The sequence below is a fragment of the Suncus etruscus genome, chromosome 5, assembly GCF_024139225.1.
Source record: "Suncus etruscus isolate mSunEtr1 chromosome 5, mSunEtr1.pri.cur, whole genome shotgun sequence".
NCBI classification, from domain to species: Eukaryota; Metazoa; Chordata; class Mammalia; order Eulipotyphla; family Soricidae; genus Suncus; species Suncus etruscus.
The window spans coordinates 33891310-33918394 of record NC_064852.1 but is presented as its reverse complement, the minus strand read 5'-3'; the positions used below and the strand labels follow the sequence as shown (position 1 = coordinate 33918394).

The 27085-nt window shown below is 33.7% G+C and overlaps 1 protein-coding gene across 1 annotated transcript in view; it reads right to left on the bottom strand.

Moving 5' to 3' along the window:
• THSD7B (thrombospondin type 1 domain containing 7B) overlaps window positions 1–27085 on the bottom strand; it is a 957836-nt gene that overhangs the window by 105311 nt on the left and 825440 nt on the right. The window contains exons 16-17 of the mRNA XM_049773766.1: window positions 21327–21460; window positions 15655–15805 (exon numbers count right to left, since the gene is read on the bottom strand). Coding sequence (XP_049629723.1) covers window positions 15655–15805; window positions 21327–21460 — 285 coding nt within the window. The remainder of the gene's footprint in view (window positions 1–15654; window positions 15806–21326; window positions 21461–27085) is intronic.

Here is a 27085-nt window from a genome sequence, read left to right as displayed (position 1 = left end):
TGAGGATGAAATGGACATTAAGAAAACACCCCCATTCACAATAGTGCCACACAAACTCAAATATCTTGGAATCAACTTGACTAAATATGTGAAGGACCTATACAAAGAAAACTATAAAACTCTGCTCCAAGAAATAAGAGAGGACACACGGAAATGGAAACGCATACCCTGCTCATGGATTGGCAGGATTAACATCATCAAAATGGCAATACTCCCCAAGGCATTATACAGATTTAATGCCATCCCTCTAAAGATACCCATGACATTCTTCAAAGAAGTGGATCAAACACTTTTGAAATTCATTTGGAACAGTAAACACCCTCGAATAGCTAAAGCAATCATTGGGAAAAAGAATTTGGGAGGAATTACTTTCCCCAACTTTAAACTGTACTACAAAGCAACAGTTATCAAAACAGCATGGTATTGGAATAAGGATAGGTCCTCAGATCAGTGGAATAGGCTTGAATACTCAGAAAATGTTCCCCAGACATACAACCACCTAATTTTTGATAAAGGAGCAGGAAATCCCAAATGGAGCAGGGAAAGCCTCTTCAACAAGTGTTGTTGGCACAATTGGATAGCCACTTGCAAAAAATTGAACTTAGACCCCCAGCTAACATCATGTACGAAGGTAAAATCCAAATAGATTAAAGACCTCGATATCAGCCCCAAAACCATAAGATATATAGAACAGCACATAGGCAAAACACTCCAGGACATTACAGGCATCTTTAAGGAGGAAACTGCACTCTCCAAGCAAGTGAAAGCAGAGATTAACAGATGGGAATATATTAAGCTGAGAAGCTTCTGCACCTCAAAGGAAATAGTGCCCAGGATACAAGAGCCACCCACTGAGTGGGAGAAATTATTCACCCAATACCCATCAGATAAGGGGCTAATCTCCAAAATATACAAGGCACTGACAGAACTTTACAAGAAAAAAACTTCTAACCCCATCAAAAAATGGGGAGAAGAAATGAACAGACACTTTGACAAAGAAGAAATACACATGGACAAAAGACACATGAAAAAATGTTCCACATCACTAATCATCAGGGAGATGCAAATCAAAACAACGATGAGATACCACCTCACACCCCAGAGAGTGGCACACATCACAAAGAATGAGAATAAACAGTGTTGGCGGGGATGTGGAGAGAAAGGAACTCTTATCCACTGCTGGTGGGAATGCTGTCTAGTTCAACCTTTATGGAAAGCGATATGGAGATTCCTCCAAAAAGTGGAAATTGAGCTCCCATCCTATCCAGCTATACCACTCCTAGGAATATACCCTAGGAACACAAAAATACAATACAAAAACCCCTTCCTTACACCTATATTCATTTTAGCACTATTTACCATAGCAAGACTCTGGAAACAACCAAGATGCCCTTCAACAGAGGAATGGCTAAAGAAACTGTGGTACATATACACAATGGAATATTATGCAGCTGTCAGGAGAGATGAAGTCATGAATTTTTCCTATACATGGATGTACACGGAATCTATTATGCTGAGTGAAATAAGTCAGAGAGAGAGAGAAAAACGCAGAATGGTCTCACTCTTCTATGGGTTTTAAGAAAAATGAAAGACACCCTTGTAATAATAATTTTCAGACACAAAAGAGAAAAGAGCTGGAAGTTCCAGCTCACCTCAGGAAGCTCACCACAAAGAGTGATGAGTTTAGTTAGGGAAATAACTACATTTTGAACTGTCCTAATAACGAGAATGTATGAGGAAAATAGAGAGCCTGTCTATAGTACAGGCGGGGGTCGGGTGGGGAGAAGGGAGACTTGGGACATTGGTGATGGGAATGTTGCACTGGTGATGGGTGGTGTTCTTTACACGACTGAAACCCAAACACAATCTTGTATGTAATTAAGGTGTTTAAATAAAAAAAAAGACTTAGAATCAGCCTAGATGTCCAACAATAGAAATGTGGATCATGAAGATGTGGTACATATATACAATGGAATACTTCATAGCTATTGGGAATCATACCTTCATGAAGCATACAGTTTGCTGCAACATGGAACTGGAAGATAGTATGTTAAATGAAGTATGCCAGAAGAAGAATGATAAATACACAATAATGATATAACTTATATGTGGTATTTAGAATAACTGCATGAAGAAATGCAATAGGAGCCGAAGCAGTGATGCAAGCCTGTAAGGCATCTGCCTTGCTTGTGCTAGCCTAGGACGAACTGTGGTTGGATCCCTGGGCATTCCATATGGTCCCCCAATCCAGGAGCAGTTTCTGAGCCCATAGCCAGGAGTAACTCCTAAGCGTCACCGAGTGTGACTTAAAAACAAACAAAAAAACAAAACAAACAAACAAAAATAAGAAATGCAATAGCTTAAATGGTTCAAATGCCTCAAAAACCCTTGGTCCCAGAGAAGGAAGGAAACTGAGTGAAGGAAGAGAAAAGCAAATAGTGAAAGTATGAGGGCCAGGGGCCAAGTAGTCTCAGGTGCATTAGTGGTTTTAAAAAAAGGACAGAATTATTGAAGCTGTTGCCCCCATTTACACTTTTTTCTTTTCTTTTCTTTTTTTCTTTTCTTTTCTTTTCTTTTCTTTTCTTTTCTTTTCTTTTCTCTTCTTTTCTTTCATTATATGCTCTGCCATGTTTCTTATCTCAAGACAGTGGCAGGTTTTTTTTGTTGTTGTTTTGTTTTTGATTTTGTTTTTGTTGTTGTGGTGCTTAGCGTTATTGTTGTAGTTCTCACTGGATATTTGACACTTCTTTTTGAACTGGTGAAGTTTTTCACCTTTTTCTCCTTCGTCTCTCTAACTGAGGATGAGACCCTCTAGAAGAATTCCGCTTATTTTCTGCATATTAGACCTTTACCCCAGTTTACTACTATTCCCTTCTTCAAACAAAACCATGTAACTTGAACTAGCTAGTCCTGCCTTCCCCCCCCCCCCAGTTAGAGGGGGAAATAAGAGAGGCACCAGGACCAAACTGGTGCAAGACTACTAAGTATTAGGCTAGATACAGAGGGAACAACATATTCTGGCAGCCCTAGAGGTGAGGGAAGAGCATATGGGAGGTAAGACAAAAACGGAGGTGTTGGGAGGACAAATTGGTGATGGAAACCCCCCTGATTTTATGTAAATATGTACCTAAAATATTATTGTCAACAATATGTAAGCCATTATGATCAAAATAAAAATTAAATAAAAAAGGACAGAATTGAATATTCAAGCCGAAGTCAACAACAATGGAATCAAAAGACCCCAACTTTAACAATCTAAACTTAAAATGGGTCTCTTATACTGGCAGGCTGGAAAACATGGTGGGGTGGGATCGGATTATTCTGGGAACATTGATGGAGAGAGGTCAACAGTGATGGTGAGATTGGTTCTGATTCACTGTATGTCTGAAACCCAGCAATGAAGAATTTTGTATATCACATTGGTTTCAATAAAATATAATTAAATTAAATAAAAAACTAAAATTATTTTCAGAAAATTTCCTAAATAGAATTCTAATCTTACCTGATTAAAAAATAATAAATAATTTACAATAGAAAATTTGTCATGCTGAAAAAAATCATATATTATTCCAACATTCTTGTGATTTTTTCAAATTGTAAATGTTAAAGTATCCAGTACTTAAAAGAAGAAATAGGTGACATTAAGATTATTTTTATACAGAAGTAAATATCTAAAATATAATTTTATTTAATTATAGAAGCTGACATAATATTAAGATTATAATGCATGAATTTTAAAAAAGAAATTTAGAATGTCATAGGTATGATAATTCATAAATTTATATCTTTTAATACATTTCTATCAGAAGAGTTCATAATAAAATTGTTTTGTATAAAATATATATTATAGATAATGATAATAATAGATAAAGCTAAGCTGATCACATGATAGAATGCTATGCATTGTAAATAAAAATGCTAGAAAAATAGAAATGTAAGGATACATTTTATTTTTTATACAATAATTTTGTGATTTGGGGGTAAAACTTGTCCATAATCAGGGTTTTTTCCTCACTTTGGCTCAGCAATCTTTCTGGGATTTGAGGACAAAATGTGGTGCCAGAGATCAGACCCAGATCTTCTGCATGTAAATCAAGCACCTTACTAGCTGTGCTAATTTTCATTTTTTAAACATAGACATTTTTAAATGTCTTTAAAATATATAATCAAAATATATGCCAGTTATAAAAATAAGTAAATTTTGGACAACTGTATTATAACTGATAAACTAATCTAGAGTCATAAAGATAGTGCAGTTGGTAAGGCACTTATCTTAAATGCAGCTAAGCCAGACTTGATTAATAGCACCATAGATTAACCCCTAAACCAGCCAGGAGTAATTCCAAATTGCAGATCCAGAAGTAAGCTTTGATCATCCCAGGTTTGCCCCCCCACCAAAACAAAGGAAAAAAAAAAAAAGCAATGACTAAACAAAAGCAAAACTAATTTAAAAATGTGCTGGAAAAGAGTCAACTACAATGAAATCATGAGACTCAGGTGTTTAACAATCAAACTTATAAAGGTGCCTACTATTAATGCAGCTGGGGTGGGTTGGTGGTGATATGAGATTGACTCAGGGAACACTGGTAGATGGAGCTAACACATTGTTTGTCTAAAACTGACATATTTAAAAATTAAGGCAGGGGTTATAGTACAACATGTAGGGTGTTTGCCTTGCATGTGGCAGATTCGGTTCTATCCCTGGCAATCCATGTGATTTTCTTAAGCTCTGACAGGTGTGATCCCTGAGTGCAGAGTCTGGAGTAAGCCCTGAGCAATGCTAAGTGTGGCCTCAAATCCAGTAAATATCCTCTGCAATCTATATATTTGTAGCAGAAAACTATAAAATAAAACCTCATAGAAGCAAGGATGATTAGTGATAAAAATACAAAGGAGACCTAAAACAGGAACTAAGTCAAAAGAATAAAAAAGGCAAGTAGTTCTGATGAAGATCAATTGAAAATCACTGATGCAAAAATCTATGAGACTTGTGCTAAATAACATGAAATCGAACAATAGAGATAAAATATGATTATAAAAGCAAGGACTATTTGACAGAAATAAAGTTATTAATTCTTAATCTAGTATACTGCTATCAATCTATTGGTGAAATATTTATACTCATGTATTGAAAAATAGAGTAAACAAAGCTAATTTTCTGCACGTAGTCTAAGAATATTTTCATATAATCGTTTAATGTGTTCTTAAAAAGACAATAATTCATTTTCCAAGCAGTGACAACTGACATTGTTTAAGGAACACTATTCTAAATAAGTTTTAATGCACTTTTAAAATCAAATCATTTATTCCTGACTCTTAGCTCAGGAATTACCTGTAAAGGTACACAAGATATCAAACTGAGTGGTATAGTCCACATTTGGCCATGTGCAAGGCAAGTGCCTTACTCGCTCTGGTGTCAAGCCTCGCTTTTTTTTTTTAATTTGTCAAATTATTCCATTCCTATTACAAAAGTTTCAGTACCAACTCTACACAAAAATACGAACAACAGGAGCCAGAGCAATAGCCCAGTGGGAGGGCGTTTGACTTGAACACAGCCGACCTGGGACAGATCCAGGTTTGATTCCCAGCATCTCTTATGAACCCCATGCATGCCAGGAGTGATTTCTGAGCACATAACCATAAGTAACCTATGAGCACTGCTGGACATGGCCCAAAACAAAACAAAAATATAAACAACACAAATCTATTTTATTACAATGCTATTCTATTAAGGGCTTAGATGTAAAAGTTCTCTTCATTGCAATACCTTAGTCTAACTATCATGCTAGTTTAATGAATTAAATAAGTTTATTAAATTTATTTAATGATTTAAAAAATTACAAGTTTATTTGTTTTATACAAATTTATATTTCTTCCAGGTAAATAATAATTATATAAAATATTTGTTGTGATTAGTTATTTTTAAGGAAGTTTATATAAGTTTGTATCGGTAACCATGCAATATGTGATTACATTAAACTCATATGTGAAAGATAAAACAAGAAGTAGTTAAGAAGAAACAAATCAAACATGTTCTATCAAGATAATTGCTGGGCCAGGATGATGACTCAAAAGGCTCACGTGTAGTGGATTTTCATGCAAGAGGTCTGGATTCTATTCATGACATCATTTTCCATAAGCATCATGTGAGTGGCTCCTGAGATCTGCATTGAGCTCAATCTTCAACACTGCAGGTGTAGAAATCCCCACTCCTCCAAAATATAGTAGATGAAACTATGAATTCAATTTATAAAAATCAGTTCTATGAGAATTTCTTTTATCAAATAAAATAAAGATTAATAGGAAAAAAGAAGAAAAAAATGGAGCCATCCATATTTGTACTTCAAATTAGATCCCATATTTTGTATTTCAAACTAGTGATTCAAAGAAAATTTACTACTAATAGAAACAAAATCATACTAAATTTACATATTTGAAACAACCTAGATAATGCTGTTCTCAAGTTATCATTTGGTGATCTAATATATATACATATACATATATATATATATAATGAGGTTCACTTTTTGTAATATAATGTGGTTGTGCCAATAAGAATGGTTTTAAAGTATAAAACCCTCATTCACAAGGGATAAAATATGTCCTAATCTTCTGATCTATATCTTCAGTATCTATTTAGCTGAAGCAACTAGCATTTTTAGTACACATTGTAGAAAACTATCATCATTGTGTTTCAGTTTTCAAGCTTAATCCAAAGAGATACACTAGGTCATGATCACTGCCCACACACACAAGCAAATGCAGTTTGGCATCTGTATGCTCCAGGTTGTGAAGAGAGGATAATTAAGTGCTTGGAGCTGAGCATTAGTAACAACCACTGGAATAAAATGCTTCTCTCGAAACAAAGTTCAAAGGTACTCCTAAGTTTTGGAAATGTTAAATTATCAACAATGTCTTTGTGACAGCCTTTATAAAAATCAACTGTGGAAGCCATTAAAAAAGATTACCTATGTTAACCTCACAAGCTTAATGGTGAAGCACTTAGCAGAGAACTGGCATCTATTATAATGTAGGGTATTCACTTGAAGAAGTAATGGCAATCTAAGTATGACAATATTTACCTGCACTGCTCTTCACTGGTGTAACACACAATAAAAGGATAGAAATTATGTCTAGTTTGTAAATACATTACCAAGACAATGTTATAATCTGAATATTATTACATTTAAGCCTGAGGAAGTTTCTTTGTTAAAATCTCACTTGTGATCCTTCCTTAGAGGATGTTCTGGAGATAATACGAAAACTTGGCTGTTGTTTGATCAGTAGTTTGCATCTGTACCACTATTTTATCAGCCTACAACCCCCACAAAGTGATGGGATGTCTAGTCATTCTTTCATACATTCAGCTATAAGTGAATTAAAGTTCAAGTAGGTTTGCTAAATGTAAATGATCTACAGGGTTTTAAAAGTTTAGTTCTACAAAGTATAGTTCAGTTTGAAAAATAATCTCTATGACTTTGTTTGATTTTCCCCATTATATGATTCTTAAGAAAATTTATTTTTCAACCACTTAAGGAATGTCATAAATTCAGAAAGAAGATACAATTCAATGGAGATTCAACAAAAAATAGTAGGAAAAGTGAAGAGAACCATACCTATTAGAGAACAGTTTCTGATTTCATACATTAGTAGCTTTCTTTGAAAATTGTATAAATACCTAGTAAAGCCTTTATTTATAAGGTATAAGAATTAAAATGGGACTTCAAGATTGTAACAGATGGATATTAACATGTTACTGGTGGGAGTTCTACAGTATTGCATTCCAATAACATAAATATAACACTATTATAAATCAGGTTGCCTCATTAAAAAAGCAAAAATTCTGTGCAGATCAAAGAAGACTAATTGGTTATAAGATGGAATATTAAATATATTATAGATTCATGTGTATATGGACATCTATAGATGAGTCTTTATAAAGGCTCATATGAGTAAAATCTGTTATAAAAGTATAAAAGCTAAAAGCCTCCTTTCAGAGATAGATAGCTTCATGGGAGGAAAAATTGGTGAAGGGAAGTGGTGTGACTGGTGTTGGAACAGCTTATGCCTGAAATTCTGTTGTGTGCAAAACTGTAAGACATGTTAATTTTTTTAAATATAAAAATTAAAAGAAAATTATTTTAATAAAATACTTTAAAATAAAATTTTCTAAAGAGTGACCATATAATGAGCAAAAAATATGTGTAAAAATATAGAAAATAAAACAAAATGAACTAAATTCAATTTCTTCTTTCTTATTCTCTCTCTTTCTTTCTTTCTTTCTTTCTTTCTTTCTTTCTTTCTTTCTTTCTTTCTGTCTGTCTTTCTTTCTTTCTTCTTTCTTTCTTCCGTTCTTTCATTCTTTCTTTCATTATCTCTCTTTCTTTCTTTCTTTCTTTCTTTCTTTTTCTTTCTCTTCCTTCCTTCCTTCCTTCCTTCCTTCCTTCTTTCTTTCTTTCTTTCTTTCTTTCTTTCTTTCTTTCTTTCTTTCTTTCTTTCTTTCTTTCTTTCTTTCTTTCTTTCTTTCTTTCTTTCTTTCTTTCTTTCTTTCTTTCTTCTTCTTCTTTCTTTCCTTCTTTCTTTCCTTCTTTCTTTCTTTCTTTCTTTCTTTCTTTCTTTCTTTCTTTCTTTCTTTCTTTCTTTCTTTCTTTCTTTCTTTCTTTCTTTCTTTCTTTCTTTATATCTTTCTTTCTATCTTTCTTTCTTTCTTTTTCTTTCTTCTCTTTCTCTCTTTCTTTCTTTTCTTTCCATCTCTCTTTCTTTTCTTTTTATCTCTTTACTTATTTATCTATCTATTTTTTCTCTTTCTTTTCTTTTTTGCTCAGAGACCATATGGAATGTTGGGCATGAAACTTAGGTCAGCCATGTGCAATAATGATATGGCACCAAACTCTATTTTCAATCTTTAAATTCTGGTTCAAGACAAGGCTGTCCGCTTTCACCACTCCTCTTCAACATAGTACAGGGAGTGCTTGCTATAGCGATCAGGCAAGAAAGAGATATCAAGGGAATCCAGATAGAAAAGGAAGAAGTCAAGCTCTCACTGCAGATGACATGTTCTCTACTTAGAAAACCCTAAAGACTCTACCAAAAAGCTTCTAGAAACAATAGACTTATATAGCAAGGTGACAGGCTACAAAATTAACACACAGAAATCAATGGCCTTTTTATACACCAATAATGATAGGGCAGAGATGGACGTCAAGAAGGCAATCCCATTCACATTAGTGCCACACAAACTTAAATATCTTGGAGTCAACTTGACCAAAGATGTGAAGGACCTATACAAAGAAAACTATAAAGCCCTACTCCAAGAAATAACAGATGACACACGGAAATGGAAACACATACCCAGCTCATGGATTGGAAGGATTAACATCATTAAAATGGCAATACTCCCCAAAGCATTATACAGATTTAATGTGATCCCTCTAAAGATACCCATGACATTCTTCAAAGAAGTGGATCAAATACTTAGGAAGTTCATCTGGAACAATAAACACCCTCGAATAGCTAAAGCACTCCTAGGGAAAAGGAAAATGGGAGGCATTACTTTCCCCAACTTTAAACTGTACCAAAAAGCAATAGTTATTAAAACAGCATGGTAATGGAATAAAGACAGACCCTCAGATCAGTGGAATAGGCTTGAGTTCTCAGACAATGTTCCCTAGACATACAATCACCTAATTTTTGACAAAAGAGCAAGAAATCCTAAGTGGAGCAGGGAAAACCTCTTCAACAAATGGTGCTGGCAGAACTGGTTAGCCACTTGCAAAAAAGCGAACATAGACCCCCAGTTAGCATCATTTACGAAGGTAAAATCCAAATGGATTAAAGACCTTGATATCAGACCTGATACCATAAGATATAGAGAACAACACGTAGATAAAACACTCCATGACATTAAGACTAAAGGCATCTTCAACGAGGAAACTGCACTTTCCAAACAAGTGGAAGCAGAGATAAAAATATGGGAATCCATTAAGCTGAGAAGCTTCTGCACCTCAAAAGAAATAGTGCCCAGGATAGAAGAGCCACCCACCAAGTGGGAGAAACTATTCACCCAATACCCATCAGATAAGGGGCTAATATCCAAAATATACAGGGCATTGACAGAACTTATTTTCTATTTCTTAAATATCTGTCTTGCTTGTATTTGTTTTATGCTTGATACATTTATAGTGTTGTTTTTCACAGTACAGTTTAAATAGTTTGAATGTAGTTTTTAATGCATCTGTTTTATTTTTTGTTTTGCAGATTGATTTCAAATTGATAGTTACTATAAGGTCAACGATCCATTCAAAGTAGTCTTTTTACTGCCTTATTTTGTAATGCTATTATAAAATTAAGCAGAATTTTTTTGTATTTTGTTTATTTAAAATGATTTTGCAGAACAATGATAACATGTTTTTCCTATAAGATCTAGAAGTAAAGAATTTTATATTCGGGGAAAGAGATATTTCCTGTAAGGTATAGAATGAACTCATGATTATCTTTATTCTATTTCCCAATTACATTGTATACAATGTAAGATAAGACTTTATTTCTCTTTTTTTTTTACTTTCTTTAAAACAAACATGGGAGCTCTTAAAGAGTTAGTACAGTAGACTAATTACTTGCCTTCAAGAGGTTAGATCAGCTTCAGTTCTTGTACCAAATATGGTTCCCTGAGACCTGCTAAGAGTGTTCCTGTCCACAGAGCCAATAAGCAAACTTGAGCATCTCTAGCTGTGACACCAATAAAACTAACTAAATAAAAACATAAATAAATTTTCTCCTTTCCCTAAACAATCTGGAGAAACAGTTGTCATTCTTTTATTTTTCTAATCTAGCAACTGTTAGACATTTTAAGTATCTTGTCCTCCCTCACATCCAAAATTTTCTGAACATTAGACTATATCCTTTTCCTGACTCCTTTCTCATTCTTTATTTCCCATGAGGAAACTATAACATGGAGGTTGATTATTCAGTTTTTAATTTTTTTCCCACAAATCCAATAACCCAAGTAAACTAGAAAAGGAGGCATAGGATCTTACAGTATGTCTATTATTGCAGCCAATAAACATCCTTCTATTTTTTTATATTAGTAATATATTACCTAGGGTTAAATAGTCACTGTACATTTTGCCAAACTTTTAAAAATAGAAGGTTACTCACTTTTGAGATAGACATATATTCTCTTTATTTGCTAATAGTAAAACTATCAATTTCTTTCTTTTTTTTTAGTGCATGGTCTTTCTTTATATTTTATTTAAACATACATGATTGTGTTTGGGTTTCAGTCATGTAAAGAACACCACCCATCACCAGTGCAACATTCCCATCACCAATGTCCCAAATCTCCCTCCTCCCCACCCGACCCCTGCCTGTACTCTAGACAGGCTTTCCATTTTTCTCATACATTCTCATTATTAAGACAGTTCAAAATGTAGTTATTTCTCTAACTAAACTCATCACTCTTTGTGGTGAGCTTCCTGAGGTGAGCTGGAACTTCCAGCTCTTTTAAAACTATCAATTTCCTAAGGCATTATGAACATTAAATATAAGTGCTAACCCTAGCACACAGAAAAGCCTAGTATGTGGAAATCATCTGTAAATATAACCACAGTTCTTACATACTACTAGGCATGCATTCATTGTCCAACACTGAAAATTATAATTACAACTATTTGTATAATTGTAAATAAATTGATACTCAACACCACTTGGATGTAATGATTAAGGTTCTGAAATTCAGTGTTCCATAGAACAACAGATTTTGTATCACTTGGATGTTAGAAGTGCATACCATGTGTATGCACTCTTGAGATCTTAAATCAAAATTTCTTGGATAAAAAAAAGGACCTGCATGCTAATATGATATCTGAATGATTTTTATGTGTACTATTGAAAACTCTTAGGTCCAGATGTTAGAAATGTACCTTAAAGAGTTGTATATAGTACTTACCATTTTATTAGTGAAACTCTAAAAAAGAATAAATCCTGTTAGACAGCTAGCTACTAAAATCTTTGGTATACTTTCACAGTAGAAAAAAACTTTAATATTTGATGCCACTTAGTTCTATTTTGATACCTGTAAGTTCTATTTTAATGCCTGATTCTCTCTTTGTTTATATAATGAACTCTTCTATATGAGTAACCTTATTGTGAATGATACACTAAGAATTCAAGAAAAAGATTTTAATGTTTGAATTTATTTTTCTAAATTTGTTTTAATTAACTAGTAAATACATTTATCACTCCCTATTAAAATCAGCAATCTAGCTAATATACACTGCCTACAAAAACTTTATTCAGCATTAAATATAGTTTTTATAGTTAAATTACAACATAAATTTTAAATTATTGTATAGGTTTGTTAAGAGAAATATATTTGTATCGTAATATGTCTCTGATATATATTTTAGGTTTTTATTATTTTTGTATCTATAGAACTGTTATATAAAGAAATGAAGAAGAGGCCTGAGTGGTGGCACAGGATTAGGGCATTTGCCTTGCATGTGGCTGACTCAGGACAGACCATGGTTCAATCCCCAGGCATACCATATGGTTCCCCAAGCCAGGAACAATTTCTGAGCGAATAGCAGGGAGTAACCCCATCGGGTGTGGCCCAAAAACCAAAAAAAAAAAAAAAAAAAAGAAGAAAAACATCAGATCAATTGCAATTAGTACTATTTGTCAGGCTACCAATTACCAAAAAGGAAACTGGTAAAATAATGTATAATATTTAGAATCTATGTATAAGACCACTGCAATGAATACAATTAATTGTATAATAATTATTTTCTCATGAAATAACATCAAAGTGATCATTAAACAAAAATGTGATCTTACTAATTTTGCTACACTTGTGAGCAATATTAAGTACCACTTAAGGTTATATATACTGAAACTATAAGCAATTATAATGTATTCATATCTTGTTATTAAATAATATAGAAACATCTGGAAAACCTTACTATGCCAATTATTTGTTGACACTTGAGAACACTACATTAAAGAACTAACATGTTTATGATAAAATATCCTTGTGTAACCAAAAACCTTAACAAAATGTTCTTATAAAACAATAATGTCAATTACATATGCTGTTTTTAATGAAAGTTATTAACTCATAGATACCATCAATGTTATATGACTTAGAAAGCATTTAAACAGTTGTAGAATATTTTGTTTATGATGATAAGAAAATAGTTATCCATGACATTTGAAATACATTAAAAGAGATTAAATATTTTCTGTAGTTACAAAATTACAAAAATTAGTTACAAATTACAAAAAAAATTACAAAAAATTCCAAAATCAATTGACTGTCCAACCAGAATTATTCTTACATGTGCTTTACACACAACAAATACTGCATAAATATTAACTTGCATTATATTCAAGACAGTCACCTTAAACATAAAATAAATTACTTAAAATGAAATGACTTTAATTTCTAGAAGTCACATAATTGATCTCTTCATCATAATGTTGGTCCATCTTATACCCCAAGTGTGGGGACATGAAAGACCACCTGGTATCAGAGAAAGGAAAAAGTGAAAACCCTCTTTCAAGCATACTCCAAACACAGTCTGCCAAGTCAGAGGGAGAGATATAGAGGCAGAATAGTCTCACTCATCTATGGGTTTTAAGAAAAATAAAAGACATTCTTGCAATAACTCTCAGAGACAAAAGAGAGGAGGGCTGGAAGGTCCAGCTCACAACATGAAGCTCACCATAAAGAGTAATGAGTGCAGCTAGAGAAATAACTACATTGAGAACTATCATAACAATGTAAAAGAATGAGGGAAATAGAAAGCCTGTCTAGAGCACAGGCAGGGGGTGTGTGGGGAAGAGGGAGATTTGGGACATTGGTGATGGGAATGTTGCACAGGTGAAGGGGGATTTTTTTACATGATTGAAACTCAACTACAATCATGTTTGTGATCAAGGTGTTCAAATAAAGATATTAATAAAAAATTTCTTAGTGGCACTGAGTAAGAAATGTCCATTTCCCAGCAGGAGGAATGAGACACTTACTTAGTGGTGCTGCTAGTCACCTTATATGGCACACAGATCCAGATTTTCATATTCCACACCACATCAATTGTCATGAAATAATGAACATTCAAAACATCACACCACTGTTTCATGACCTAGGCAGCCCATCTACTTCCATATAAAAATTTTCCTGCACACTGGAAATCTTTTGAATCTGATCGATGGAACACATGTATAAGTATCCTGCCATTGCAACAATAGATAAATTGTCTCTCTGCAGCTAATCCCAGATGGATACTCTGCAACTCTGAGCACACCCCCTCCTCCAGCCCTTCCTTGATGTTGCCACTCTAGCCTTTAACCAAGAACAGGATAGCAACACCAAAGAATAACACAAAGTATTAATAAATAACAACATATATTTCACATAATAGTAGAATAATATGAATGTAAGTCAGAAATATTATGGGGCTGGAGAGAAAGATGGAGGTAGGGTGTTTGCCTTGCATGCAGAAGGTTGGTGGTTCAAATCCTGGCATCTCATATGGTCCCCCGAGCCCGTCAGGAGCAATTTCTGAGTGTAGAACCAGGAGGAACCCCTGAGTGGTGCCGGGTGTGACCCCAAAACCCAAAACCAAAAAATATAAAAAGAAATATTAATCTATAAATTAAATCAAAATATAGGATATTAGCTGATTTCAAAGTCATTTCCTTTATATATATTCAAAATCATTTTTAATAAATATGTATATCACAAGATTCATATGCAATATCTCCACAACTTATCAATAATATCACTGAATTCAAATTATACTAAATTCTTCTGCTTCTTTGTTGCCATTTAATATATGGTAATCCATATATATGTTTGTTATTATGGTTTTCTGTTTTAAAGGTTCAGTATAGGCTAGCTACTTAGGATTTACTTCTGGAAGTGCTTAGGGGACCATTTTGTGAAAGCATGATTGGCAGTATGCAAGGAAAGTACCATACTCTGGGTTCTATCTCTCCACCAAACTTATTTTTAAATATTTTTGACAAATTATAAATCTAAAATTTGAAAAAATATCTTTTGATATAATAATTAAATTATTTTTCTGGAAAAGTACCTTTTTATGAGACTTCTTTTCTTTCCTGTATATTTTATTCAAGGAAGACAAAGATAAATAATTTATACTTATTTTTCCCATAAGATTTGGAAAGAAGTCAATGCAGTAAAAAAAAAAAATCCCAGTTTTGGAAAAACAGTAAAAGGCAAGAATGAATTATCACTAACAGAAGCTAAATTACACAGTGAAGTTGTGCAACTAAGATACAACTAATTCTGCCAAGAGTAAAATGAAACAGAACCAAGAAATTATAATGAGAACTCATTTTGGTACTAAAGAAGATCCTTTAACAATGGGCATACATTCAAAACCTAGTGTGATCATTATAGTCTCATTTTCCTTGTTCGTGTTCCCATGATAAAGGCTTAAAAAAAAAAGCATGGCATCTTAAATTGCTCAATCAAACTAACTGAAATATCTTCCTCTCCCCACCCCAGCCCTGTTTTCTTAGGCAAAGTAATTTCCTCGTGTTATTGGGGAGTAGCACTGTAAAGTTATAGAGCACTGCAGTGAAGGCAGCAACAGAAAATTAGGGAATTGAAAAGGGAAGAGAAATTACCTGTGGGCATTTACTCCAAGGTCCCCACTCAGACATAACACATTCATTGGGACACAGAAGAGAGCAGGATTGAATTTCTGGAGGAATTTCAGCTTGGTTGCAAAAGCTACTGTCCACTGTTTCACTGTCACTATCAGTAGCATTCACACATCTGGAAGGTAAGATCAGAGAATAACTTGATTACTTAAAACAGGGGTGAATAACTGGAATAGATATAATATATCCTAACTATTCTTCCTCAAAGATAGTAATTTTATAGAATAGAAGTTGGAGAGTTATTTGAACCATTTCTTAAACCTTTCCTACACACATTTAAAAAAGAAATCTTCCTGGATTGGAGGAGTGAGCTTCTGCCAAATTCAGAGGTAAACACTTAGGTCTGATCATTTTTTATTTCCACTCAATGTTTGTGAGACTGCTTGCCTCGGTATCATTCATTTTTTTCCTCAATTTATAAGGTAGAACAAGATGTTTCAAGTTGTATGGTTTTGATGAAGAAAAAAAGAGAGAAAGAAAGCGGGGATGGGGACGAGCCCCTGTCTAGGAGCTAGAAATATAATTTAAAAGAAGAAAGAACTACCTGAAGCCAACTACAATAGAATCAAAAGATCCAAAGTACATCAAGCTTTACACAAAAGGGACCTGTTAACTAGCAGTCCAGAGGGTTAAGGTTGGAGGAATGGGATGCATGCTGGGAACAGTGGTGGAGGGAAGTCAACAGTGGTGGTGGGAATTGCCCTAATTCACTGTCACTATGTACCTTAAATATAACTGTGAAATATTTTTAATTCACATTGGTCCAAAAATCATAAAAAAATAAGCAAACACTTAAAAGAACGGAAAGAGATGGTATCTACAAAGGAAAACTGATGGTGATCCTGTGTGACTTACACCCACACTTTCCTCACCATAGCTCCTTTATCGTCAGCAACTCATGAAGTCAACAGTTCATAACTCATTATGTGAACTCTTTAAAATATCCCTATATTTCCTACCAATTCTCTCCTGAGCCTTCTTTACTATCTCTTGAACTAACTTTATTACTATTACATCCTGGAAAATATTTATTGAAATCATTGACAAACTCCCCATTGTCAAATTCAGTGGACAATTCTTTGTTTTGTTTTTTGTTTGTTTGGGGGCCACACCTGGCGGAGCTCAGGGGTTACTCCTGGCTCTGTGCTCAGAAATCACTCCTGGCAGGCACAGATCAGTGGACAATTCTTATACTAGTAAATATCACAAAAAGATGGATGAAGATATATATTTTAGAGGAATTATTAGAAAATCTCTTTTTGTTTCTGCTTTATTATGTTTTATTTTTCAATTCTACTTATTCTGATTTAATAGAGTGAATTTTTCTTTCATTTGAACTTTAATTAGAATATTTAACTTAGTTTCAATTAGGATATTGGGGTCCCATTGAGCTACCTCTTTCATATGTTATCTACATATACAACATTTATAAAGCATGATGCCAAGGTGGCATTAGCTGCCATTTCTTTCTGCAATCCAAACTTGCAAGAGCTTACTTGAAAGACTATAATGCCAAAATTAATGAGTCAAAACTTAACTTTCTCAAATATCAGTTTAATTTTCTTTGTAAACATGACAACATAAGTTCTATAATTTCTTAGAATATGCAGCCATTTTTCCTAGATATTTTGTACACTATTTTTGCACAACCTACTTTCATAAGGAAGTCCTATCATCTAAAAGTTCCAGATATAACTCAAATGAGAGCAGACCACCTACAAACTCTAGTCTAACCACTGGCATTCCTAATTGTATTTCTAAAGTTATCATTAAATTTCTATCTTTGATTTTATTCATTACAGTCCAAATACTTGCATATACTAATACAGCGAAGTGCTTTTTGTAAAAACATGTTCTTGCCACTCACTGCTCAAGTCTTCCATAACTTTTTCTTATGATTTTCATAATACCCTTTACTTTCATAGTGTGACAATGACATTATTTAAATGTCTGTACAATCAGATAAGATACCTTGTAATTAGTCTTTTTATAGAAAGCAACAAATTTATTCCTTTGACCACTAATCTCATGGTATTTTGTTTCTTCAGATATTACCATGTAGTCTCTTTATTCAAGTGATTACTCAAATATTTTGTTACCTATTACTCTTCAAAATTCTAGACTTTAAAAAATAGAATTCTCTATCACACCAACCAATCTTTACTTTTCTTTTTGGTAGCTATTTCTGGAAAAGACATTTTTATGCTAAGCATGTTGTTATTTGCTTTTAGGTGATATGTTGTGATATATTTGATGAGAACAATGTTTTTTTTCCTTTGTTTATGCTTTGTTTACACATGTCCAGCTGTGGGCAGGGTATATTCCTGGCTCTTAGCTCAATTCTTAGATTCAATTCTAGTACTTTTAGAGGACACATGGAATATTGGGGATAGAATTCAGACTGGCTGTGTGCAAATTTTTTTAATTTAGTTTTTCTTTCTAGATTATATAGTATAGAGACCATTCATAGAAAACTTTTTGAATAAAATAATTATAGTCATAGATAAATAATAAATTTCATCTTTATCATGACAATATTGGAAAAACAATAGATTCATTAAAATAGGTCCTTAATAGAGGCCAGAGCAGTGGTGCAGCGGTAGGGTGTTTGCATTGCACGCAGTTGACCTAAGACTGAGTGCTATTTGATCCCCTGGCATCCCATATGGTTCCTCATGCCAGGAGCAATTTCTGAATGCATAGCCAGGAGTAATCACTGAGTGTCCCTGGGTGTGGTCCAAAAACCAAAAACCAAAAACCAAAAAAAAAAATGATGATAATAAAAAAATATAGGTCCTTAATAAGGTTAATTGTACTTTTACATTCAAGATGCTTGAAATATGTTGATATGTTTAAATGTGTTCATAGATATATAATCATACATATGGAACAGAATTGATAGCTGTTTGCTAGGGTTGCCACAGAAAAATATATAATATTAAAATACATTTCCTAAACTTCAAAAATTGAAATATAAGGTTATATAAGAATATATAAGAGCAGAGTTAACTTTTATTCTGAGGCTGCTTATAGATAACTCTCTTTTCTTTGTATCTCTCCTTGGTATTTTCCTCTATTTTTCTAACCTAAATTTATTTTTCTAATAAGGACATTGATCAAATTATATTTGTTTCCAGAAAAATATTCCAAATAACAACAAACATCTCTTTAATGACCTTATTTGAAAGCAGAACTTACACAGAGATCTGTAAGATTAAAATACCAAACATAAATTGTGGAGCACAAATCAGTTCTCAACATAGAAAAATATGGGAATTGTGTTTAGTCTTATCAAATTAGACTACGCAGTTTTTATTTGAGAGCTATGATTGTTCAAGTATATTTTTCTCCATCAACCTGCCACAATTGTCAGAAGAAATTTATTAAAGCTTTTTTCTCTCTCCTGAGATTGGTTTAATAATACAAAGAGGCCTATCAGGAACAAGAATGAAGACATCCCTGCTCAGATTTTTTGATATGTTTTGGTTTTTTTTTTCAGTGATATCTCAAATCGACATATATATGACACAGAAGATAGAGATTTTAAAGAGAAAAAGGTAGAAGCATATAGTTGGTAACAGTCTTTGCATATTAGTTCCTGAGAAAAAGACAATGGAAAAAGGGAAAAATACACATAACTGGTCATTAGTTATTGCTTAGTCCTTTGATAAAGAGTGCTTTTACATTTTTGACAGCAAATACTTCTTTCAATATCTTTTCCAGTCATTTTAAAACATTGGAATTAAATATAAATGGTGAATATTTTCTGAAATATTCAGTAAGGTAAATTTACTGTTACTGAATAACAATACATATAAGTTGATACTATCATAACAATTTACTTCATTAAATAGCCAACTATATATAAAACATTCTAATTTGAGTATTGTGTATTTTTATTTGAAAGATAATTTTTAAATATGGTGGAATACTATCTTATGCTCATGCAATTGGATAGTTAACTACAATACTTATACTTTGTAGCTCAGTCTCAAATGCAAATTCCATTATACTCCCAGTTTGTAAAAAATATTATTATTCTTTATGTCTGTTTATTTGTTTTTATTTTGTGCCATTTCCCACAGTAATCATGGCTAACACCTGGTTCTGTAATCAGTGGTCTCTTAATGAATCTTGGGCATGCTGGGATTAGGCTTGGATTGGGATCATGCAAGGAAACCACTGTACTTGTTGTACTATCTCTCTAGTCCCTGAAAATTATTTTTCTCTCTTTACAAATAATTTATAGGCAACCATTTTTATGGTTTCAGGTCAAATGTTTCCTTTGATTACCTTTAAAATATTTACAAAACAAAAAATTTAAACTAGTTTCCTCAATACTATTTTCAAAGAGGTGTGTATTTTTTATAATTTTTATATTGACCATATTGGTTTACATATCTTTCACAGTAGTATTTTAGGTACATATTAACATTGCATCAGGGGAATTCCCATCACCAAATTTCCCTCCCTCCACCCCCATTTCCATCCTGCATCCCATATCCCCCACCCTCGTCCCCCAGGATTCTGGAATAAGTGGTACCCTCTGTGTCTAGCTTACTACTTAGTGATCATATATTTGGTTGGTCCTGGTACCCTCCCTTACTTCCCCCTCTGTTTGAGAGGCAAAACTAGATAGTTCAAGTTATGTGGTTTTCTTTGAAGAAAGAAAAAGCAATAAAGTGGGGTAAAAATCAAATAAGCAGAAAAAGGGTGGAGTCCTTCTTAGAGGCTCTCAACCTCAGTTTGAGAAAGGACAGGAAAAAAGGAATTGAAACACCACAACAATAGTAAAAGAAATATTGAATGAAATATATCCAGTGAGCACTACAGCACTAAAGGCAAGCACCACTTAATAGTCTTGGTCTTGAAATAAAACCATGCTAGAGGGCAAAAAGAAAAAGATAAGCTCTTAACCTGTTTTCCCCAAATGTAAGGTAATCTCCTGCATCACTTGGCTCCTTTTATTACTTTTTTTTACTTAATTTTTTTGCATTAAAATATATTGCTATTGGGCCTGAGAAGTATGTGTGTGAGGTTAAATATGCATATGTTCTTCCTGGACTTACCTATCCTGGTTTGAGTTCGAGGTATAGTATCTGGTCTCTTGAACACTGACAGGGGACAATCCTAATTATACAGTCAAGAATAGCCTCTGAGCCCTGCCAGGTGTGGTTCCCAAATCCAAATGTTATAAAAACTACTTTGCTATTGCTAATAGGTATTCTCAGTCTACAAGTTGAAATTGGAGATTTAAACTGCTTCCTCACTATATTAGCACCAAAATTAAAATACTGTCTATCAATTACTTGAAGCATATTGCAGCAGTAAGATTTGTCAGTGAAGTAAAAAATAAATTTCATAATTATCTGCCAGTAGTGACACTTCAGTGAAATGATTTGTTTGTTCATGAGGCATTTAACTTTCCACAATGGTCATATTCTGGAAATGTTAAATATTGGATCTGCATTGTATTATGTACCAATATATACATGACTACTCTGGAAACATGTAGTTCTTGAATAAAGACAAGCAAAAACTGGAAATCAGACTGTATCTGTTTATGCAATATCTGTCTCAATAAATTATATGTTCTGATATTCTATTTTCCAAATGGTTCAATTTCAATCACACACCTGATTTTTCTGGATTGTGTTCCTCTTCCACATCGCAGAGACCTGAGCTCATTGTGGATCTTGCAAGGAGACCAGTGTTCTACAATCCAGGAATACTGATTGCACTCACTGTAGCATGGGACTGTTTCATGCACCTGTTAAAAACAGGAGGAGAAAAAAAAACATGTGGAATTGTACAAGTTATAGAAACAGCTATATTTTAAAAGTGCCTGCTGAACATAACTGGAAAATGAGAGTCTGCACCCGACATCCAAATTACATTCCCAAAGTGCATACTATATTTGCTTTTCAGAAATTACTGAAACATACATGGGAAATCATCTAAAATATTATGGTATGCCTTGGCAAAAAAAATAAAAGGGCAGTCATTTTATATCACTACAAATAGAAATTCCATTATCATTTCATTTCCTCAGAGAGTTCACACAGCATCCATTAGATGGTTCAACTCTCAATTATATGTATATTCTATTTGCAGATATACTTTAAGATGTCAATTGAAACAAATATATTTAAGAACATTTTACTCTTAAGTATGCTTGAGTATAAGAAATTCTCAGAATGCATGGAAAAGATATTATTTGCTCTGAAATTCTCTTTTATTTCCTTTTTTTTTAATGTCCCCAAATGACAATGCTAACAGGTACTGATTTAGTCTTCTGGAAATTGTGTCTCAGCTAAATTTTGCTACTTGGTGGATGACTTCAAAGTATAGTTGACCACACACAGACACACAGACACACACACAGACACACACACAACACATCACTCAAAATAAATAGAGGAGACAATGCCTGTGAATTGTCACTAACAATATATTTACAATTTTATGATAAAAATTGATTTAGTGAGTGAATTAGGTTTCTTCCTATGCATTTTTTGTGATAGTTTTCTAACAAGGCATCCCAATAGGCAGTCAATTGAGTTTTTATGCCTCTTTGAATTTGATTTAAAATACATTAGTCCTCAACAGGGACTAAGCACTATCCTTGACATAAGAAGTAATACCGGTTTCTTGCATACTTTGTTAATGGAAATCACAAATGATGTCTCTAGTAAAAATTGGTGAAGAAGATTCATTCCCCTATTACCAAAAATAGAAAATTAATGATTTCTTATTTAAATACAAACTTTAAGCCTGAGTCCTTTCCTCCCCTTGCTTGTGTAAATCCATAAAATTGTAACTGATGACAAGGCAATGCTATCTAGGCACAACCATTACTACAAGTTTATACTAAATGCAAGGGAAAGCACGATGTAAAGAGATAATCAGAAAATAAGATTGGAGCACTGTCAGCATGTTAGATGGAAATCAAATGAGAAAAGGTTATTTGCAAGACTACATCTGAGGAATCACAAATAATGTCAGAAACTATTTTTAACTGTGGGATTTTATTTGGCTGTCTCATATGGCGCTTACAAGGATGAGGATAAGGGAAACCACAAAGTGAAAAGTATGTGAGGGCAAAATGAAAGGAGATGGGAAAATAGAAGTGGAAATGAGTGCGAGGAAAGTAAGAAATTACGAAGAAGTGAATCACATTTTCATGCTGTGAGTGCTGACAAGAAAGAAATGAAAGGTCAGCAGCAGTGCCTATATTTGAAAAAGGAGGTAATGTCGTGGAAAGGAGAAGAAAGTGTGTCCTCAAAATTCATAGGAGAGTAGAGGTAAAAGAAAAGTCTATCAAAACGAGTTTCATTGTAGAACAGATGCCAGAAAACTGAGTTGACTGTAGCTGATGTTTAGCTTCCCAATTTTCCAGCACAGAAATTAAGCTTTCACTTGATTTATGGACTTGTTTTATAAATGCTTCAATAAATATCAGAAATTTAATGAAAACACTTCTGGCTTTCATTTAAGATACAAGAAACTCATTCAAAGCATTTGACACTAAATTGAGGTCAATTAAAATGAGTTAAAAGGCTAATTTATCCTCAGACCTTATGAATCAGAGCCTATATCCAATGAGATAGATATCTTTCATAAAATAAAACTGCTTTTATAAAGCTATTCTAAAAACAAGAAAAACTTATGTTTCCATTCTTCAGTAGTAAGACCTAATGCTAGAAGGCCTGAGAAATAGCACTATGATAGGGTGTTTGCCTTGCATGCAGCTGATCCAGGATCAACAGTGGTTCAATTCCCGGCATCTCTGCCAGGAACTATTTCTGAGTGAAGAGCCAGGAGTAACCCCTGAGCACCGCGGGTGTGACCCAACGCCCAACCACCAAGACCTAATGCTAGATGGACTATGTAAAATGTTTTACTACACATATTTGATATTGCATATAATCACCTATTTCAGTTCAGTACTGGTTTATTAGTTGATTTATTTATTTATTTTGGTTTTGTGCCATACCAAGTGGTGCTCAGGGATTTCTCAACAGGCTCAAGGAACTATAAGTAGTTCTGAAGATCGCTTGTTGGGTACATACAAGGTTGTATTTTATCTGCTGAACTATCTCCCCAACCTCTATTTTTATTATTTACACCTTCAGTACACTGATTCAGTGATAAGTTATTAGAAGACAGGGAGCAACAGATCTATTTGAAAGTTGCAGGCACAACCTATTAACTAATAGCATATATTAAGCATTGCTTGAAGATTTTCCAGTCATGTGAATTTACTTGATTTACCAACTCTAGTATTTACCATTTTATTATCATCTTACAAACACTCTAAGCTGATTAACCCCTATGATTCAAAGTCCAAGAAAATACTACTGCTTCTACTTTCTCCATGACTCCATTTCTACATCAGTGTAATGAATGTTAGTTTCTTTTCATGCACACTTTTAGCCAAATTATAACATCAGGGCCACATGTACAGGTCTAGGATCTTAGAGGTGGCTAATGCAAAACTAATATTTTCTTGGAGAACAAGCAGATACAAAAAGTTAGCATCACATTTCCTGTACAAATTTACTATTGCTTAAGTTGCCTACCTTACCTATGCAGGATAATGTTTCTATGATATCCACACTTCACCAAACATGGGAGATGAGAGATACTTAATAGGTAATGTAAATAATTCTTAAAACTTAAAGGTCTTCTGTTCACTATAAAAATAGGCCACTAAAATGAATTTGACAATAGTTTTGTAATAATTCAGAAAATAATAAGAGGGTTAAAATACTTATATTTTATTTTGTTTTATCTTATTTTGAAATGTGATTTTTGGTAGAGAATAGCAATCATCGTATCATCAAAAAATGAAGCATTGTCATTTTATCAGGAGGAAACAAGAATGTCAATTAAGTATTTTGTGAAAAGAGTTCATGACCACTAGGTAGGTGATCAAAAATTCACAATGAAATGGCAGCAGAAATACAAGAATAAAGATATATTAATGAGGTATCCAGTTTCTTCTGCCAGTCTTTGTATTCTGGCTTACATATTTAGTTGTTGCTCATTATAGTTTTATAATGGAAATGTGTTAAAGCATGGACTTTATCATATGGAAATATTCATAAGGAGAGAAATGAGCCATGAGAAAGTTAAATTAAAATAATTTCTAAACTGCCTAAACTAGGAAGAAAATAATAGGGATATATTTGCTAAAGAGTGTCACTGAAAAATATAAATCCCTTGATAGTGCTAATGTTTCGTTCTTCTACTACTAATTCCTATTTATTATTTCACAGAAGAATGGCGCTTTATAATTTTGCTAGTTCAAAATTATATCACAAACTCAGTCACTGACTCAACCTAAGTGTTTATTAAATAAGGCTCCACTCATTATAGTTGATCAACTTTATTTAAAGCTGTTGTTTATGTTATTCTTTACCTACATATTCACCGACTTAAACTTAGAAATAAAGCTTTGTGAGGGTTAAGTGATTCCATTGCTGCATATTCAAGTTTTAGAGTACAAAGGCTAAATAATTTACATAATTCAACACAAACATTTCAATTAAAACAAAATTGAAGGAAGAAACAAAAACAGAGAGAAAGCCCAGTAGCAGGCTCCTCTCTGACTCACAAGAAAGCCCAGTAGCAGGCTTCTCTCTGACTCACAAGACCTATTTACAACACAGGTCAGTGCACACCAAGAGAAAGGGAAGCATCAAGATCCAGGGCTAGGGGAAAGGTCTTCCGCCACCCCAGCTGGGATCTGCCTAGGCACACAGTCCCAAGAAACAGAGGCTCCACTTCTGACTTACTCGGAAGATCCATTTTTACCCTGTCATTGCAGTCTGAGAAGAGGACAGCCTCTCCATTTCATTTCACACTCATGTATTTCTTCTAGTCAATGATCCCCAGACAATGCATTAAAACACCAACATACTCTAAAAATAACAATGTATAAGCAACACATAATCCCACTACACTGAGTGAATGAATATGGTAGTTCTGAAGACCTCTAATATTAGGCTTTTATATAGCTTCTCTGATGAGCATTTTAGAAAGGAAACTTTGAGGATGTTCAAGGAACCCAAATAAACCATGGAGCAGATAGCCAATAAAACTCAAGAGAATAGGGGCCAAAGAGGTAGGTGGTGCTAAAGGTAAGGCATCTGCCTTGCAAGCGCTAACCTAGGATGGACTGCGGTTGATCCCCTAGGGCCTAGAGTCTCATATGGTCCCCCCAAGCCAGGGGCGATTTCTGAGCACATAGTCAGAAGTAACCCCTGAGCGTCAAACGGGTGTGGCCCAAAATACAAACTAACAAAGAAACAAAACAAAACAAAACAAAACAAAATATAAAACTCAAGAGAGCATAAGAACAGAAATGAGAAAACTTCAAACATAAATGGCAGAATTGAAAAACTTGGTAGGCAAAATAAATAATTAACTGGAGCGCCTCACCAGCAGAGAAATATTTACAGAGGACAGAATCAATTAGAAGGAAGATGAGCTGCATAAAATAGCTCCATACAACATGTTGTAAAAGATTCTTAAAAATAAATGAACAGAAGATGGAAAAAAAATCAACCAAATAGAAAGAAGACAATAATAGACTTTTGGGAGAAACTGAACATAAGAATCACTGGGATCCCAGAGGGTAAGGAAAAAAATAACCTACGAAGAAGGAGTCAAAGATATAATTGTTGAGAAGTTTCCAGAGTAGATGCATGCTTATGTCCACATTCTGGATGCACAAAAGAGATCCAAATGAAAGTACACAAAGGCATATACATCTAGTCACAATGATTATAAGCATAGAGGTAGAATAATCAAAGCAGGCATAGTTACCTATTTGATATTAAAATAATTTTAACAAAGCCAGGTCAGATACCTAGGTAATCAGAACCTTATAGAAGCCTTAATGTTAGGAGATACTAGAAATGAGGGACATATTAAAGTGATCACTTTTTTATTAATGATATTGTGAGAAAAAATATAAACATCAGTTTCATAAGAACCCTGGATTCCAGGGAGATGTCTAAGAAACAGAGAAGTAGAAACTATTGCGTGTATGCTATGAATATTTTATAACATATTTACCATCGTATTCTGTCTTGTTTGTAATTGGGAGGGGAGTAAACTGGGTGATTCTCAGGGATGACTCCTGACTTTGTGATCAATGACTCTTGAGAATGTTCATGGGATCATATGTGGTGACAAGGATAGAATTTAGGTCGGTAACATTCATGGCAAATGCCCTCATCAATGTGTAATCTCTCTGTCTCATATAATTTTATGTTACATTGACTTAGTTAGGATAAATTTGATGTACATAACCTGAAAGTAAATCTAGTCTTTGGAATATGTACTATGAAATTACCAATGTTCATAGTAGAGAAACATAAAACTG